Source organism: Musca autumnalis, unplaced genomic scaffold (genome assembly GCF_047663935.1).
Source record: "Musca autumnalis isolate F117 unplaced genomic scaffold, ASM4766393v1 scaffold_3, whole genome shotgun sequence".
Lineage (NCBI taxonomy): Eukaryota > Metazoa > Arthropoda > Insecta > Diptera > Muscidae > Musca > Musca autumnalis.
In genome coordinates, this window is record NW_027411866.1 from 237605632 (window position 1) to 237621522 (window position 15891).

General features: G+C 41.9%; 1 protein-coding gene across 6 annotated transcripts in view; it reads right to left on the bottom strand.

The window, feature by feature from the left end:
• Positions 1-574: 574 nt before the first annotated feature.
• The window catches only part of LPCAT (lysophosphatidylcholine acyltransferase), an 87431-nt gene continuing 72114 nt past the window's right edge, over positions 575-15891 (bottom strand). For 5 of the 6 annotated variants that reach the window (XM_073977315.1, XM_073977318.1, XM_073977320.1 and 2 more), the window contains 7 exons: positions 9091-9358; positions 8889-9026; positions 8700-8825; positions 8472-8622; positions 7588-7689; positions 7373-7517; positions 575-2002 (listed from right to left, as the gene is read on the bottom strand). In XM_073977315.1, the coding sequence (XP_073833416.1) occupies positions 1908-2002; positions 7373-7517; positions 7588-7689; positions 8472-8622; positions 8700-8825; positions 8889-9026; positions 9091-9358 (1025 nt within the window). In that variant the 3' untranslated portion in view covers positions 575-1907. Of the gene's footprint in view, positions 2003-2089; positions 3385-7094; positions 7518-7587; positions 7690-8471; positions 8623-8699; positions 8826-8888; positions 9027-9090; positions 9359-15891 lie in introns of those variants that run through there. The other variant, XR_012411779.1, reaches the window with a different exon arrangement.

Below are 15891 nucleotides of genomic sequence, written 5' to 3' on the forward strand. Positions count from 1 at the left end.
GAGAATGAGCGATGATGAACCCGCTAAAAAGGCGTATGAATACATGCCACATGGCGGTGCACGCAGAATCGGCAGGCCTAAGCAAAACAAGTGGATGAAGAAATGGAAAGGCGCGGTATTCCAAAAAGTCAAGCGAAAAACAGAGAGGAATGGAGATCTTTTCTTAGTTCGGTCTATGGAACAAATGTTCTGTAATGGGCCAAGTAAGTAAGTAAGTTTGAAAAACTATTATGGATCACATTTTAAGTATTTTGCTGAAATACCATCAACTGAACCATCCAACTGAATTACCGCTTTTCAGTTTCTGAATTGCTACCAATTTGTCGATTCCAACATACCTAAATCCTGTTCGTTGTTTTTCTTGAAATATTCGTTGAACTTATACTGGCGTTTTAAAGATGACAATAAGTCCTAGGTATTTATTTTAAGTATAGAAATATTACCATCTTCCTCGAAATAGTTTCGTACCTTCATTCTGGAATTTCATCAAAAGATACCATAGGACTGGGGTTAAGAATATATTAAAAATCAATAATAATTACCTGCATTTAGTATTGCAATAAAAAACAGCAAATTAACTTTCTAAATATTACATTAGAATGTGTTCTCGGTACATATATATTTCATCAAATTATTTAAATCTAGGATTTCTTAAAAATAAACATATATGAGTGTGTGTGTGTGTAATTGTAAAGACGACATAGTGGCGATGCTATGCAATGCTGTTTCTCTAAAAAAATGTAATGCCAAGACAAAAAGTGGCTACTTAATAATCCTAAGGAAGGAATAGACTTCTGGTAGATTGTTTTGGAGTCATTAACTTAAGTACAAGAAAGTGAAGAAACAATTCTAAATAAAGTGTGTGTGTATGAATTCAAATAATTTGAAGAAATGTTATGTATGAAGGTAGAAAGATAGGGTTTTCATTGACAAAGTAGGTAGATACAGAGATAGGAACAATTGATTTAGAAATAGAAGTCTAGCAAAACATTTTCTTTTGTGTGTAAAGATTGTATAAAACAAAACAAAATAATTCATTCATTTTTAATATCAAGGCAAAAAAGTAAGACATACATATTTCAGGTTTCATTCTAAATGAATGACTGAAGAAGACCGACTTTATTAAGCAAGCCATGAGTTTTTTGTATTTTCATTTTTTTTTTGTGTTTTCACTATAAAGCATTTGGATTGAGATTATATTTAGTTGGGGTTTCTTAAATAATTTAATATCTAGAAATTAATATAAATCTCTTGTTTTTTATTTTCTTTAGTTTAAATAAGGGGCATCATCATAAATCACAAAAGAAGAAGAAAAACTCAAATTCGTTTTATCTTCCATAATCAAGTCAAAATGAGTTTTCTTATTATTGTTTCGTTTTCTTTCTTTTTTTTTTTCATTTAACACATTATAATCTACATACGTTATAAATATTTTATTTTAATGTGAATTGTTATCGAGTAGCAAAAATTTAAAATTTAATAAAGCGCCAAAAAGTATGCAACAGGATGAGAATAACATCAAAACAATTGAATTAAAAAGTAATACCCTTCAATGCCATTATTTTTTTTTCATAATAAATGTTAATAATAAATAATTACATTTAGATTATCAAAAAATTGCAATTATATTTAATACATTAAAATTTTAAACAAACAAAAAATTTTAACAAATTGTTTTCCTGTATTGAAGAGCATTATTTTCTTTTATTTGATTTGTTTATGTTTTGTGTTTTCGTCATTTTTATGTTATTTATGAATTTTCTTATAATTTATGGTTTCTTTTTTTTTGTTTTTGTTGTTACAAAGAAATACTAAAACCTAACGAAGGTTTTGCGGTGTACCAGCATTGCAAATTTAAAGTATTTCCTTTGTTTTGCTGATTGGTTGGGTTGTTGGTTGGTTGCAAATTATTTTTTGCTTGCCAATTTCCTCCGAATGTGATCATGCTTTTTATACAAAGATTTGAATTCGGATTTGTCACGAGCGTATCTATCAAAGTCATCTGAAAATAGAAGAAAAATGGAAGCACATAGTTAAATTTTAAACTAAATTTTAACAATTAAAAAACAAATTAGCTTTGCCGAAAGCTGTGTAACCTCCCTAGTATGACTGAAAAAAGAAGATATTCACACATACATTCACAACTTGTAGAGAAGTTTTTCATGGCTGAAATACTCTGGAAATGTAACCCAGTATTACGCTAAGGTTATTTGCAACCGCTGTACCACGGTGACACAATAAGTAATGCAGCGAAATGTCACATGAACAATCCGAAAGCGACGGGGAATTGACCCGGAAAACACTACATCAACGATCCGTATTTGTATTTTTTTTTCTATATTGGGAACGCATTATTTTAGTCTGGAAAACCCAGGACCGATTTGAATGTACTCGGTTTGTCACATCCGCATCCACAAACTTCGGTGAGATGCTATTGATGTCAGAAGTGGGTACATCTCGTTCATGTGATGAACTGCGACAGGGACTATGTTACCGGATGCTGCGTGAACACAGCCCCCAGAGTTCCATGTCGCATAAGATCTCTTTCTATGACAGAGAAGCCACCAAAAAATTGTGTCAAAGATTCTTGATGCTTTACTTCTCTCCAGCGTCACAAATAGCTATCCAGTTACCGATCATCAGCATGGCATTTCTAAGCAGCAGCGCTGCACGACATATCCACACATATCAGTCCAAAAATCAACCAAAACAAGGCGTCCAATGTTGTCGTTGTTGTAACAGTGTTTGTTATTATGTTTGTATGTTCGTTCTTCTGTTCAATCTTACTCTGGGTCTATCTCCAGTTCCAGGAAAGTGGCTGCTTCGATGGGATATATCCACAGATCCACTGGAGTTAGATGAGTAGGTTTGGCTGGGCAGTTGAAAAGGTATTTTGTGTCGTGCGGGCCCATGCCACATACTGGGCAGATGTCTTGCACGGCGCGGTCGATTTCCGCCCAATAAGAATTTAGGCGACTGCAATATCCTGAGCGTAGTTGAGCCAAAACTACTATAGTTTGTCGTGGCAGCTGACGCTCCTTAGCTGCAATAGATGGGGATCACACTACAATTGCTTAAGGCCTTGGCAACTGCATCCGTGTGAATACTATTTAAACCTGCTTGATACGCTTGTTGATCTAGGGGTTATCTCCTGTATCGTTGGACCTCTCCCCCTAGAGCATGGATATCCTTTCTGATCTGCCTGTATGTGTCGGGCCTACCCACAAGATGGTGATTGGGATGGCTCACACGGTAACATCCAAGCAGGTACTGCACCGAAAGCATCTCATTGTGTTGCTTTACTGGAAGAATCTTTGCCTCCTTATGTAGATGGTCCACTGACGATTTGAGGAGGCACCCTTTTGCTGTTCTCAGGGCGGCATTCTGGCAAGTTTGAATTTTTTTCCAATTCGTATCACATAATCTCGGGGACCAGACTGGCGCCGCATAGCTTACCACAGACCGACCTATCGCGTTATATGTGGTCAACAAGGTTTCTTTATCTGCACCCCAAGTGCTGCCGGCTAGGGACTTGAGGACCTTGTCCCTACTTTCAGTTTGTCGCAGATAGCTGTGGCGTGCGCGCTAAAATTTTGGGGCAGTTTGTGGTCGGAATTCTGCTACCGTCGACCACGACATTCAATTCTCTTCCAAACTACGCTGTCCATGTGGTGAACAGAGTGGCTGTTGTGGCGGAAATCTGCATATTCCTCGAATGGAAAAAGGTGGTAAGATCGGTTAAATAGTTGTTCAGTCTCTCACAGATGTCATCAGGATAGATACCCGACGCCAGGATCGTGTAATCGTGCTTTACGATCTCGATGCCCTCTGGAGGGGGCGGAATACAGGAGAGGTAGAGGTTAAACAGTTCCAGAGGTATCACCCCACCTTGGGGAACTCCCTGTTTCACTCTACGGAGTTTGGACTTCTTGTTCCTGAATTCCACGTAGGACCGGCGTCCACACATATAATTGTATATCCAACGTTTCAAGCTTGGCCGGAGGGTTGTCTGCTCAATGTCCTCAAACAGGGTGGGGTGCCTGACTGTATCAAAGGCTTTTGAAAAGTCAAGCGCCACCATCACTGTTCTATCGCACGGCCGTCTCTGGTTGAGTCCTGGACAAATATGTGTGGTAATGGCGTGTAGCGCAGTTGTCGTGATGTGCTGCTTACGGAATCCATGCTGATGATCGGCAAGTTGATATCTATTTCTTATACTGGGGAGGACTAAGGCCGACAAAAGCGAAATCGGCCTGTACGATTCACTTTTGCTGGCATCCTTGCCAGGCTTCCGTAGTGGGACCACCCTGCCGATTTTCCAGACTTCGGGAACAATGTAAACTGTGGTGGTTCCTCCTCGACAGGAAGAGATCTGATGCGACGTAATACTCTTTTCTTCGCCCTGTCATTCTCGGGGTGCTCGACAAACTATCGATTGAAATAACTTGCGCACCTCTTCGGTTCAGTCAACGTAACATCGCCAAACGAGACTGAGGTCCTATCTTCCCTTCTTCCATGGTTCGAGAGTGACTTAACGGTTGCCCACAATTCACCTATACCGGCTCCAATGTTGCAACTCTTCAGATGATTTAACCACTTGTTCCGCTTATGCTCGCCGACCAGCCTGTTGACTTCCAGTGTCAGCTCCCTGACTCTGTGGGCATTGGGGTTGGTTCGGCGAAGCTCATCACGCTCATTTGCTAATCCCGTCGCCTCTGCTGGGAAGTTAGGTCTTATTCGACCAGCAGGGATATGGCGAGCGGCTGCAACAGTGATGATGTCTCGGAACGTCCTTTCCGCTACCCGAACATCAGAAGGATTGGGCAGTTCTCTGAAGCGGTGATTGGTGAACTCTCTGAAACCCGGCCAATCAGCTTTCTTATGATTGACGAATGTGCGGCGTTCAGAGGTAATGAAATCGGGTGGTCTGCTAATGGAGACAATTATGGGGAGATGGTCTGATCCAAGGGAAATGACGGGTTGCCAGGTAACGTCATTTGTCAGACCAGGTGACACGATGGTTATGTCTGGCGAACTGTGACACTCTCCTCTAATTCTGGTAGGGGCGTCCTCATTGACCGTGCAAAACGTAGAGCTGTCAATCTGCTCAGCCAGGGCTGTACCTCTCTGGTTGTTTCCGAGGGCCGAATGCCACATCTCATGATGCGCATTAAAGTCCCCCAGGACCAGACGATTATGACCTTCAAAAAGCGGGCTAATGATAGGCACGTAATCTGAGATACAGCTACTTCTCGGCGGGATGTATACGTTCAGCAACTCTATCTCGGCAGTTCCACACCTGACTGCTACCCCCATACATTTCATGTTCGGGTCATTAGAGACAGGCTCAAGCGAGATAGGTCTGTATTGGACAGACTGGTGCAATAGGAAAGCCAATCCCCCACCTCCACTTCTGCACCGCCGCGACCATGATATTTTTACGACTCAAGGAAAATATTTGTTAAAAATTCACTCGTGTCACCCGGTCTGGCGAATGACGTGACATGGCAACCCGTCCCGCCCAATCCCTCTGATGTTCGGGTAGCAGAGAGGAAATTCCGAGACATCAAAGCGCAAGTCATCCAAAGCGCATGGACCTGACGGAATTTCTATGGTGATGCTAAAACAGCTGGATGACCCAGGAGTCGAGTATTTAAGCAAGGTCCTAAACTTATCGCTAACCACCCTAATAGTTCCCGACGCCTGGAAGATGGGCAGGGTGGTCCCGCTGGTTCCCAGTGTTCATACAATCTTATCTGTCTAAAATTGTGGCCATTGGTACTTTCGTAACAGAATGGAGGTAGCGGTGGGTACAAAAAGTTCGGTCTGGTCGAAAAAACCGTTTTATCGTTTAATTTATCGATCACCCCGATAGCGACCGGGCGAAGAGAAGTGTTTTGCGTCGTTTGCGATCTCTTCCAGCCGAGGAAGAACCGCCACAATTTACGATGGATGATGTTGCAGATGTTATCCGAGGCGCAAAGTCATCCGAAGCGCTTGGACCTGGCGGAATTTCTATGGTGATGCTAAAACAGCTGGATGACCCAGGAATCGAGTATTTAAGCAAGGTCCTCAACTTATCGCTAACTACCTTAATAGTTCCCGATGTCTGGAAGATAGGCAGGATGGTCCCGCTGCTGAAACCTGGCAAAGATGCCAGTAGAGGTAAGTCATACAGGCCGATTTCACTTCTATCGCCAGTATCAAAGATACTCGAGGCATTACTCCTCCCCAGCATCAGAACGTGTTATCTAGTTGCGGATCATCAACACGGATTCCGTAAGCAACATAGTACAACAACAGCACTGCACACTATTTCCACATATATTGGACGAGGACTCAAGCAGGACAAACCATGTCACAGAACAGTGATGGTAGCATTGGATCTGACCAAAGCGTTTGATACGGTCAGCCATGCTAGGCTGTTCGAGGATATCGAGAATACTACCCCCCGGTTGTCTGAAACGCTGGGTCATCAACTATTTGTGTGGCCGCCAGTCATACGTGGAATTCAGGGATAGGAAGTCCAAACCCCGTAGAGTGAAGCAGGGATCTCCGGAACTGTTTAACCTCTACCTCTTTGCAATTCCACGCCCTCCCGACGGCATTGAGTTAATTACGTACGCGGATGATTGTACACTCATGGCGTCAGGTCCCAACATCGGTAACGTTTGTGACAGGATAAATGCCTATCTCATTGATCTTGTAGAGTTTTTTTTACGCTAGGAATATGAAAATATCCACCACTAAGTCAACAGCCTCACTGTTCACCACTTGGACGGCGCAAATGAAGCTCCCAATGAATGTGCAGGTCGACGGTGCAATTATTCCGACCTCATACTGCCCTAAATTTCTAGGGGTCACATTCGATAGCATGTATAAGACGTCCCAGCATACTACAGTTATCTGCGATAAGCTGAGAAACAGGAACAAGGTCCTCAAGTCCCTAGCCGACAGCACTTGGGGTGCGGATAAAGAAACCTTCTTAACCACATACAACGCGATAGGTCGGTTAGGGTAAGCTAAGCGGCGCCAGCGTGGTTTGCTAACTAATCTGCCAGAATGCTGCCCTGAGAACAGCTACAGGGTGTCACCTCATGTCTGCAGTGGGCCATTTACATGAGGAGGCCAAGATCCTTCCTGTGCGTCGACACAACAGGATGTTGACGATGCAGTACTTGCTTGGATGCTATAGGTAAGACCACTCAAACCACCATCTGGTCCATATACCTGAACCCCCCAGGCAAGTTAGGGAGGATTATCTCGATTTACGAATCCCTAGTTTCGTGCACGAATACAAAGCAACTGACAATACGGAAGTCAGTCGGACTTTCCTTTTGAAACTCATAAATAAATAATTAGCAAAACTTACCGAATGTTATTTTTCCTCGATTTGTTACATCAATCGCTACATAAAGAGCATCGATTTTCTCTTTTGTTAATTTGCTTAGATTGGCATGTTTCAAAATTTTAGCAAATTCTTGTCGTGTTATTTGACCACGTTCTTCTGTGTAAATCTGTGAAGTAAAAAAAAATAAAACGTAAATTAGTTTGAATTCTTATCAACAAAAAGTTACAACAACTTACATTCGCAATAGCTTTTAAATACTCAATGGTTTCGGCATTACTCATTTTGCAAAAATGTGCACACAATAATAAATTCTTTAAACTAACTGTGCCCGCATGTCGCTGCAAAAAAAGGAATTATTTTAACAACAAAATAACAAAAATATGAAGGGACAGATTTTTGGTATCGATTTGGAAATGCACGAAAACTACTTAGTCCACTATTAGCAATCCCAAGGCAGCGGGTTCTTTCGTACCGGATTGACCCGAACCCATAGTGTTTCGGCCAGCGGCTGCCAACCCAGCATCAAACCTATGCTTTTACGAAGGTTTCAATGCTCCTACAACAACAACTTAGTCCACTATATTTATTTAAATTTTTACTGTCCCGTCCAAGATGTTCCTTGAAGTACAGTCTAACTTCTCTTTAACCAACCTGCCCATAAAATTAAAAATTTACAACTTTAAGGGTTGTACGAGGATAATTTTGAAAAGTTAATTCTAGTGGTCATGTCCATACCTGCTTATATCTAATGGCCCCAAAGCTCTAAAAATTTCCAACTATCTAAAGGAATGATTGAGTGATAATAAAACAATGATTGAAGATTATATTCGTGAATCTGCTTTAAAACTTGGCTCCAAAATGCAGTTTATAGCCTCGTCTTCGATTGTTTATAAAATTTGAAACGCTTATAGTCCTTGTAGTCCCTAAAACTTATATTATGTATAGAGGATGCTTTTAATTTGTTCGAGTTTCTAAATCGACATCTTTATGATCCTTAATTTATTATCCAAAAAAACTTGTAGTCCCCAGAACTTCTATTTGTTATATCAAGGTTGATTTTTTTCGTGTTTCAAGTCGACACCAAGAAACATATCCCGTATTTAAATCCAAAAAAACTTACATAATCCAATACTGAAAACAAACGATGTAAGTGGGGATTTTTAATATTAACTTCTAATAGCTCTGAGAATGTCAAGAAATCTAATTTATCACGATTTGGTATGCTTGAGAATTTTGTGGTTAATTCCACTATGGGAGTAGCACTAATAAGGCTGTAATGTGGAAGAGAGAGAGAGAGAGAAAAAAACGATTAATATAAAATATCTAGGATCCCAACATGTCAACTCACTTCAATTTATCTAAACATCTTTCAATTTCTACAATATCACCAGATAATGGAATTTTCAGATCACGGGCCCTGGTCATGACAATGACATCTTCAAATGAGTATTCAGAGGTGGGTATGCCCAAAGCTCTGCAAAAAAAATTGCAATGTATTAAAAATTGTTCTCAATTAATTTCACTTTTCCCTTCTTACTTGGCCATAACTTCTCGCACATTTTTGGCATACAAATTGGGATCGGCTTTCTCTTCTTCGGATGGATGATAGACTGGCAAAAATTCCATTTCACAGCGGCTATAAAAATTTGCCATGGTCATCCAAAGAAGTTTTAATCTAAAAATGAAATATTTTTTAGTTTAATTTTTTCATACTCCAATATTTGTTGCTAAAAACTTACACTCCAGGTCCATCCCATGTCCAGGTGAATGTATCATACTTATTGGGATATCTTAACAATACAGGTTGTACGGGAACACCGGGATAAAAAGCACCACCCTTAAATTTAATCAAAGCCTTACGATTGGTACATGTGCCTTCGGCAAAAATCACCACTTGAGGCCAATCTTCACCCGATCGAGCACGATCGACAATTTCTTTAATGGTATTTTGTCGCGAATTGGGATCTTCACGTTGCACATAAATGGGTTGGGCATAATTGATGATTTCTAAAAGTAAGGAAAGAAAATGAATAGTTAGAATTTGGGTTAAGGATAATGCGGATAAAGTATTTGAAGGTGGATAAGTGTGGAAAAGTCACTTTGAAAACTCGGATAAGGCACTTAACTATTTCAAATAAGGTGGATAAAGTATATTCATTTTATGGATAACATGTATAAGACATTTAAGTCATAGATGAAAACGGGAGCGCGGATAACACGTTGAGATTATTTTAAGAAGGTGGATAATTATTTCATAAACCATTTGGATAACGTGGATAATGTATTCAAACCATTAACAGGACGCGGATAGCTCACTTAAGTCATATAGGCCATCTTATATTTAGCCAAAGACAGTCTTTGTAGCCGAACCGAGCTAAAGGCTGTCTTGTAGGCGATGATGTCTTTATAAACGAACCGGGGGTATTTACACCCGAGCTGAAATTATACTTTATACGCGAGCTGAAGAAAATCTTTATAGACGAGTTGAAGGCGCCCGTAAAAATATATCTTCGTTATACTCGAATATATCTTCGTTCGGGTTATGGGCACATTCCTTTAGGCTAACGAGGGAATTAAACTTTGATTCTAAATATAGTTTTGGTCCGCAATTATGTTTGGAAGAAGCCCCCAATTCAGAGAATGTGGAGTTCATTTAGCCCAAACCTGGCCGGAGGGTAGTGTGTTCGATATCCTAAAATAATGTGTGATAAGTCTAGCGCCAACAGAACTGTCATTTCGCACGGCTATTTCTGGTTGAGTCATCTACTGATACTGTTGTTGTTGCAAAAGAAGGTTCGAGGTCTAAGTTTGTCGTGAAAGCTGACGTTATTTAACTGCGATAAATGCGGAGATACTCCGAGGAGGACCGAAGTACTATAACGAGAGAATGCAATTGTTTTGCCCTACTCTTCATTAATGATGATCTACAGATGACATGAAGAGGTTTTACAGGTTTGAATACTATTCAATCGCGTTGCACTTATGTTCAACCTATCGCATCATCATCAGTTTTCATTGTCTGCACCCAAGTGATGCCGGATAGGGACTTTTCTCCTACACCTCAACTCGTGTCGAATCTGGGGAATAGTTAGTGGTCTGAATTCTGGTAGCATCGACCATGACATTCAACTCTGTTCGCGTAGATTTAGTGTAGGATATTTTGAAAATTCCACATACGGAAAAATGGGGTAAGATCGATAAAATATCGCACAATCATCCGCATGCGTTACTATCCCAATGCCGTCTGGTTGGGATGAAATACAGAAAAGGTAGAGGCTAACTAGTGCCGGAGATATCGGCCCACCTTGGGGAACACCAGGTATCAAACTATGGGGTTTCAATTTCTAGTTCCTGAATTCCACGTACGAGTGGCGTCCAGGCAAAGGCTTTTTGGCATTTTTGATAAGTCAAGCGCCACCAACACCTTCCTATACCCACAGATTAGTAGAACACTCAACTAACTCGATTAATTTGTGTGAAGATGGCGCGCAGCTCTGTTATCGTGCCGTGCTGCTTATGGAACCCTTGCTGATTATAGGCAAATGTATAGCTCTTTCTGACGCTGGGGTGGACTTAAACCTTAAGGGTTTTTTCTATGGGCAACAAAAGCGAAATCGGTGTGTACTATTCACCTTTGCAGCATCTCTGCCTGGCTTCAGTACTCCATTTTCCAGATTTCGGTAACGATGTGAGTGGCCAGGTTGAGAAATTTGGTGAGATACTCAATTTTTTCAGCATAAAATGGAGATTTCGTCAGGACCTGACGCTCTGGACGATTTAGCGTTCCTGATGACATTCGCAACGTCGTCCATTGTAAATTGTGGTGGTTCATTTTCGGAAAAGATTCAATGCGATCTAGTACTCATCTCTTCGGCTCGACAACTTGTTGATTAAAATTACTTGCGCACCTGTTTGAATCAGGCAACATAACATCGCCAAACGTGGCTGAGGTACTGTCCTCCTTTTCTCCACGGTTCGAGATTTACTTAACCGTTGCCCTTAATTGATTAATTCGGGCTCCAATGTTGCAAGTCTTCAGATGATCTAGCAAATTGTTCCACTTATGCTCACCGACCAACTTATTATCTTCCGGTGTCAGATCCTTTCAGGTCAGGTTGCCCATAATTAACTAATTCGGAATCCAATGTTGCAACTCTTCATTTGAACTAGCCACTCGTTCCGCTTGTGTTCACCGACCAACCTAATAACTTTCAGTGTTAGGTCCTTAAGTCTTGGGTCACTAGGATTGGCTCGAAGAAGCTGATCATGGTCATTTGTTAGTCCCGCCGACTCGACTAAAACATTTGGTACGACTTCGAGTATTTGACCAGCAGGTATATAGCGAGCGGCTGCAACAATGGCTATATATCCCGGAACGTCCTTTCTGTTACCCGAACATCAGAAAGGTTGGGCAGTTCTCTGAAGCGGTGATTGGTCAACTCACTGTAAATATGTCAATTAGCTTTCCTAGATTGAAGTTGGGCGGTCTGCTGGTGGAGACATTTATAGGAAGAGGGATTCCCAATCCCACCGTAGCGGGTTCTTTGTACCTGATTGACCCAAAACAAAAGCGTTTCGGCCAGCGACTGTCAACCCAGCATCAAACCTATGCTGCTACAAAAACAACTCGGGTGGCCAGGTTACGTCATTTGTCAGACCAGGTGACACGGTGGTTATGTCTATGACACCATTCGCTATACTCTATATATACTATACTATATACTATACTCCTCTGGTCATTATCTAGGACTGAATGCAACAAATCATGATGAGAAATAAAGTCACCTAAGACCAGTCCGTGGGTGACGTAGGGGATGAGAGATACCAAGGAACGGTCCTGATCGGCTTTAACATGGCAAAGTCCAGGACTTATCTTGGCCCCTCTCTCATCTCAAGTGGACACTGACCTCCCCGTGGTGTCACCTGACGAGCTGCCTTTAACACCCGTTAAAGGTAGTGAGCTAACATGTGCCGCTCGTTCACCCATAAGAACGTTAAAAAACTTAGGTTTGGGCGCCGAGTTAGTAACCCTCCCCTAGAAAAAGCAGCCTACTATGAAAAAAGCAAAAGAAAAGAAAAACAAATCCCTCTAAAGTTGAAGACCCCGCAAACTTTTTAAGGACCATGATCTGCGAATCTGCACCTGGAATGTTCGCACACTTTATAGAGAAGGTGCAGTTTACGCATTGGCAGACGTACTTTACTGCCATACAGGAAATACGATGGAACGGGAAAGGCGTCACAACAACACCTAAAGGTGACGAACTTATTATAGCTGACATGGCATAAAGCATGAGTTTGGTTGTGGATTTGTAGTTAGCCGGAGGTTAAAACACCTGGGCTCCAGCTTCACACCCGTGAATGAAAGACTTGCTACAATTTGAATAAAAGCAAAATTCTTCAACATTAGCTTTATTTGCGCTCATGCTCCCGCTGAAGACAAGGACGAACAGACCAAAGATAAATTTTATGAGCGCTTAGAAGAAACATATGACCGTTGTCCAGCCCATGCCATTAAAATTATTCTAGGCGATTTTAATGCCAAAATTGGAAAGGAAAATATCTTTGGCCCAACAGTCGGAAAATTCAGTCTCCACAATGAAACATCTGACAATGGCATGAGGATGTTAGACTTCGCCGCGGCAGAAAACATGTCAGTTAGCAGCACCAGATTTAAACATCTTGACATCCATAAGGGCACCTGGCTGTCTCCAGATCAGAAAACAAGAAATCAAATTGATCACGTTGTGATAGATGGAAGACATTCATCGAGCGTGTTGGATGTGCGCTCGTTCCGAGGAGCAAACATAGACTCGAACCATTACCTAGTTGCAGCAAAGGTACGCATCCGGTTAAACGTAGCAAACAAAGTACGAACAGACACAACACGAAAGTTTGACATCGGTAAGCTGCAATCACAACAGATAGCCACAGCATATTCCACTCAACTAGCCCAATTGCTTAATCAAAACACTCCTCATCCCGATAACATATCAGCGCAATGGCAAAGTATTGCCCACTCCATGCAAACAGCCGCAAAATCCATACTCCACCTTGGAAGGAATCCATGGTGTGATCAGGAGTGTCGTGCTGCTACCGAAGAGAAAAATGCCGCATATAGGGCTACGTATATGCAACGCGTAGCGCACGAGAGAGATATCGGGAGAAAAGGAGAGAGGAGAAACGTCTTTTCCGCAGGAAAAAGAGAGAGATGGAAAAGCGGGAGTGTGAATAAATCGAGATGTACAGGAGCCAGAATGAAGTCCGAAAATTCTACCAAAGAGTGAAGCATCAAACTGAAGGCTTTGGTACGGGCACCTCCTCCTGTAGAGACCAGCAAGGTAATTTGGTAACTGATACAGATAGTGTGCTCTGGATATGGAAAGAGCATTTTTCAAACCTGTTGGTATCCAGCGAAGACGACGAAGATACCACAGATCCAATCTCAGATGATGGTATTGAATGTATACCGCCCAGCCTAGATGGGGTAAAGACAGCCATAAACCGGCTGAAGAATAATAAGTCAGCAGGAGCCGATGGCTTACCAGCCGAGCTGTTCAAAACCGGAGGCGACACGCTAATAAGGTGTATTCATCAGCTAGTTAGCTCTATCTGGCAGGAAAAACGCGTACCCGACGATTGGAACCTGAGCATCCTGTGTCCCGTCCATAAGAAAGGAGATAAAACTTTAAGCTCCAACTATACGGGCATAAGTCTTCTCCCTATCGCCTACAAGATAGTGACAGGGATATTGTGCGAAGGACTAAAACACATGGTCAACGAAATAATTGGACCATACCAATGCGGCTTTAGACCTGGCGATTCCACCATTGACCAGATATTTACCCTGCGGCAAATCCTGGAGAAGACCCAAGAGATGCAGATCGACACCTACCACCTTTTTGTCGATTATAAAGCAGCCTTCGACAGCCCGCTACGTTCAAAGGTATTCCAAGCAATGTCTGAATTTGGTATCCCCGCAAAGCTCATCCGTCTTTGCAAAATGACTTTAACTGACACGAGATCCTCAGTTAAAATAGGAAAGAACCTATCCGAAGAATTTGGTACCAAAAGAGGTTTCAGGCAAGGAGACAGCCTCTCGTGTGATCTCTTCAACATTCTGCTGGAAAAGGTTATTCGAGAGGCAAACGTCAAAAGAAGTGGCACAATCTACACCAATAGCCACGTGTTACTTGCTTATGCTGATGATATAGACATCATAAAAGAAGTAACAGATACCTTTATGAAGGTCGAAGGAGGATCTGCTAAAGTGGGTCTGGCGGTAAACGGTGAGAATACCAAGTTGATGGTGTCGACGCGCAATGCGTCCATTGAGGTCGAACCAACTGTGGAAGTTGGTTCCTATAATTTTGAGGTAGTAAAAGACTTCGTCTACCTCGGCACCGCCGTAAACACAACAAACGACATCAGTTGTGAAATAAAAAGAAGAATTGTATTGGCCAACAGATGCTACTTTGGATTAAGTAAGCAGTTTAAAAACAAAGCCACATCACATCAAACAAAAATAACGCTTTACAAAACACTGGTACTACCCCTGCTGATGTATGCAGATAAGGCAGTGCTTCGTGTGTTTGAGAGAAAAATTCTTCGAAAGATCTACGGACCAATCTGCGTTGATGGGGAATACCGACGTCGCATGAACCACGAGCTGTATCTGCTATACAACGACATCAATATAGTTAAACGTATTGAGATGCAACGATTGCGTTGGCTAGGCCATATCATAAGAATGAGCGATGACGAACCCGTTAAAAAGGCGTATAAATATGAGATAAAGTTGGGCGGTCTGCTGGCGGAGAAAACTCGGGTGGCCAGGTGACACGGTGGTTATGTCTATGATACTATTGACCTTGCAAAACGTAGAACTATCCATCTGTTCATTTAGCCGCTATACCCCTCTGGTCATTATCTAGGACTGAATGCCACAAATCACGATGAGCATTAAATTCCCCTAAGACCAGTCCGTTATTACTTCCAAAAGCGACCTAATGTTGGTCTTATAACCTGGAGTACAGCTATTAATTGGCAGCATACGTTAAGGAAGGGAACCTCGGCAGTTCGACCCCTAACTGCTACCTTCATACATTCCATGTGTGGGAATTTTGAGCTAGGCTCAAGCGAGTTGTTGTTGAGCTGGTTCTCCAGTCGTAATCATAATATTCTTCGGACTCAAACAATTCACTATTCTTCGACCTCACCTCGGAGTCCATTGCAATTAAATTGTCAAAATGATGTATTTCTGAGGGATTGGAACAGCAAAGACCGGTGATAAGTGCTTCGTATGCGGTTGCTGTTGGGTGTACTGGGGGGCTCGAGTTCTAAAGACGACAACGACTCAGTGGGTCTGTGTTCTTGCAGCATGCAGCAACATAGTCCCTGTCTTAACCGAGCACATCCTCGGCATTGACCAAAAAATTCCAGTATAGGCAAATACAAACATGTGTACACTGAGGTGGCAGCCGCTGGGCGGAACGCTGATGTAGTGAGGTTCAGCGTCAATCCATTTTCGTAGAACCCGC